General features: G+C 40.4%; 1 protein-coding gene across 1 annotated transcript in view; it reads left to right on the forward strand.

Moving 5' to 3' along the window:
- Nucleotides 1-3,306, forward strand: part of PRKAR2B (protein kinase cAMP-dependent type II regulatory subunit beta) — a 70,728-nt gene that overhangs the window by 51,978 nt on the left and 15,444 nt on the right. Inside the window, exon 5 of the mRNA XM_008150020.3 lies at nt 2,999-3,105. Coding sequence (XP_008148242.1) covers nt 2,999-3,105 — 107 coding nt within the window. The remainder of the gene's footprint in view (nt 1-2,998; nt 3,106-3,306) is intronic.

Here is a 3,306-nt window from a genome sequence, read left to right on the forward strand (position 1 = left end):
ACACACACACACACACACACACACACACTGAGTGGCCAGGTTATTATGTGTTCAGAGATCATAATAATCTGGCCACTCATTGTATACACAAATGACCAATAAGCACATGAAAAAATTTCAACATGGTTAGTCGTTAGGGAAATGCAAATCAAAACCAGTTCACCCATAATAAATGGCTACAACAAACAACAACAACAAAAAGGAAACTAGCTGGTTTGGCTCAGTGGATAGAGCATTGGCTGATCTTCCCCCTGGCCGGGATGTGTGCAACCATTCAATGTGTCTCTCTCACATTGATGTTTCTGTCTCTGTGTCTCTCCCCCTCCCTTCCTCTCTCTCTAAAAATCAATGGGGGGGAAAATAAATGGAAAAATATTCTCCAGTGAGGATTAACAAAACAAACAAACAAAAAAAGGAAATTAAGTGTTGGTGAATCAGTCCACTTGTTTTCAGCTGTGTCTCAGTCCCATCCTGACTGAGCCAGCTGTTTTCCAGCCTGATGGTGCCCTGAGAGTTGGTCGAACACTTCACGCTGCAGGCCCATCTGCCCTACTTTGGGCTGTGCCCTCTCTCTGCCACCTGCCATGTAGCTCACCTGTGCTATAGAAATCTCACCTCCATCAATTTCCCCTTCCCGTACTCTATATTGTGTGTATTCATACCTTCATATTGCCTATGAAATGTTCAAAAAGAAGGGAGTCTCATGTGGTCTATTCGTGTTTTTCATCCAGAGCATCTTGTTTCTTCAGTCTGTTTTCCACTTGTATCCCTCTCCCCGCCCCCAACCCAATCTTAACTTCAGCTCCTTAACTTATAATAATAACAAGCTGCCCGGTGCACAAATTCGTGCACCAGTGGGGTCCCTCAGCCTGGCCTGTGGGATTGAGCTGAAACTGGCTCTCCGACATCCCCCGAGGGGTCCTGGATTGCAAGAGGGCACAGGCCAGGCCAAGGGATACCACTGGTGCATGATCAGGGATGGGGAGGGATGTGGGAGGTTGGGAGGGCTCCAGGGTATGTCCAACCCACCTCGCTCAGTCTCGATTAGCTGGACCCCAGCAGCAAGCTAATCTGGTCGGAGGTCTGCCCCCTAGTGGTCAGTGCACGTCATAGCAAGCGGTTGAGCAGCCTTAGCATATCCTTCCTATATAATAAAGAACTAATATGCTAATTAGACCGAACAGCAGAACAACCATCCAGACAACCTTCCAGACGAAGCCAGGGCTGCGAGGGCCGGCCAGGGCAGCCGGGGCTGCAAGGGCCAAGCCCCTTGTAAGAATTTCGTGCGTCGGGCCTCTAGTCATTAGCATATTACCCTTTGATTGGTTGAATGGCCAACCGGTTGACCGGACACTTAGCATATTAGGCTCTTATTACATAGGATTGATTTTTGCCTGGTGGGCAAGTTAGTGTTGTACCCTTTTAATACCCATAGAGAGTTACTTGATCAAGTGTTCAAAGCTAATAAGTGATAAAACAAATAATCCTTTTAAGTCTTTTGACTTTTCTGTTACTGTGCATCATACTATGTTTCCATATCCATTTGTTTTGTCTATTTGAAGCCCTTTGAATGGTTTCTGTGTTTGTTCTAAGGATTTCTTTTACCTCTTACTATTCTCACTACCTGAAGTCTATCCTTAATCCTTGTTAAGGACAGCTTTTGGTTAATAGATTTGATGTTTCTGGCTTCAGTTTTAATAAGCCTTCTCTAGGGTGGTAAATGGTTGCTTCTTGAAGAGAATATTAGTGACAAAGAATAGTGATAGAATATTCACCACAATCATTTTTGGTTTTTGCTTTTGTTTTTTAATAAGTATATGTATTTTTAAATATATCTTTTTATTGATTTCAGAGAGGAAGGGAGAGTGAGAGAGAGAGAAACATCAATGATGAGAGAGAATCATTGATTGTCTGCCTTCTGCATATCCCCCACTGGGGATCGAGCCCACAAGCTGGGTATGTTCTCTGATCAGAAATTGAACTGTGGCCGAAACCGGTTTGGCTCAGTGGATAGAGCGTCGGCCTGCGGACTCAAGGGTCCCGGGTTCGATTCCGGTCAAGGGCATGTGCCTTGGTTGCAGGCGCATCCCCAGTGGGGTGTGTGTGCAGGAGGCAGCTGATCAAAGTTTCTCTCTCATCGATGTTTCTAACTCTCTATCCCTCTCTCTTCTTCTCTGTAAAAAATCAATAAAATGTATTTAAAAAAAAAAAAAGAAAAAAAGAAATTGAACTGTGACCTCCCAGTTCATAGGTTGACACTCAACCACTGAGCCATACCGGCTGGGCTGTTTTTCTTTTTCTTTTCTTTTTTTTTTTTTTCTTTTTCTTTTCAGTTTTTGATGCTAGACCAAAAAGGACTGGAGTCAGGATTTAAATTTACTAAGTAATTGCACTTATATGCATAACCCATGGACACAGGCAATAGGGTAGTGAAGACCTGGGGTGTGGGTGGGAGAAGGACTGGGAAGGGGGTGGGGAAAGTGAGGAATAGGAGATATCTGTAATACTATTAACAATAAAAAATATATAAAAAATAAAAAAGATGTAATTGAAAGAAATTACAAATGTAAATTCACTAAGTATTTAGGTAATCTTCATATAAATTCTAGTGATGACTAATATAGGGAAGTTTTAAAAACAGATTTTTTAAAAGATATTTGCAGTAGTTCTTTGCTTAACCTGGTCATTTTAGTTGCTAAAAGTTTATGTGGTTTGGTGGTTGATTTTTCGTGTTAAAGTGGTGATAATTGCAAATATTCTGAAATAGACTAATTATAATTACTTTCATTTAGATATTGAATATGAGAGTAAATATTTAATCATATTTGTATGTGATCAGAAAAACTGCTGTGTTTCTTTTTTGACATGACTTAATAGCAGTGGTGATATTTCCAATTCTTTGCACTTGTTCACAGAAATGTAAAGCTAATTATGATTACTTAAGAAAACCTGTTCTAGATAAACATAAAGATTATATCTTTTCTTTTTTAAAAAATAGGAGCAGATGTCTCAAGTATTAGATGCCATGTTTGAGAAATTGGTCAAAGAAGGGGAACATGTAATTGATCAAGGTGATGATGGTGACAACTTCTACGTAATCGATAGGTAAGTTTTGCGTAACTTCCCTACTGAAATGTAACGAACCTTTCGTGTAAAATTTCAATTGTTATAATGATAGCAAACTAATACATAGTTGCTTTTGCCTCTTTACTCTTATTATTACCTAATAGCACCGTAAGCCCGCTCTGAATGCTTTTAGGGGTAATTAGGTAAGAGTTCTAAAATGTAATAGAGAGCAGTCTGAAC

The sequence above is a fragment of the Eptesicus fuscus genome, chromosome 14, assembly GCF_027574615.1.
Source record: "Eptesicus fuscus isolate TK198812 chromosome 14, DD_ASM_mEF_20220401, whole genome shotgun sequence".
Classification (NCBI taxonomy): domain Eukaryota; kingdom Metazoa; phylum Chordata; class Mammalia; order Chiroptera; family Vespertilionidae; genus Eptesicus; species Eptesicus fuscus.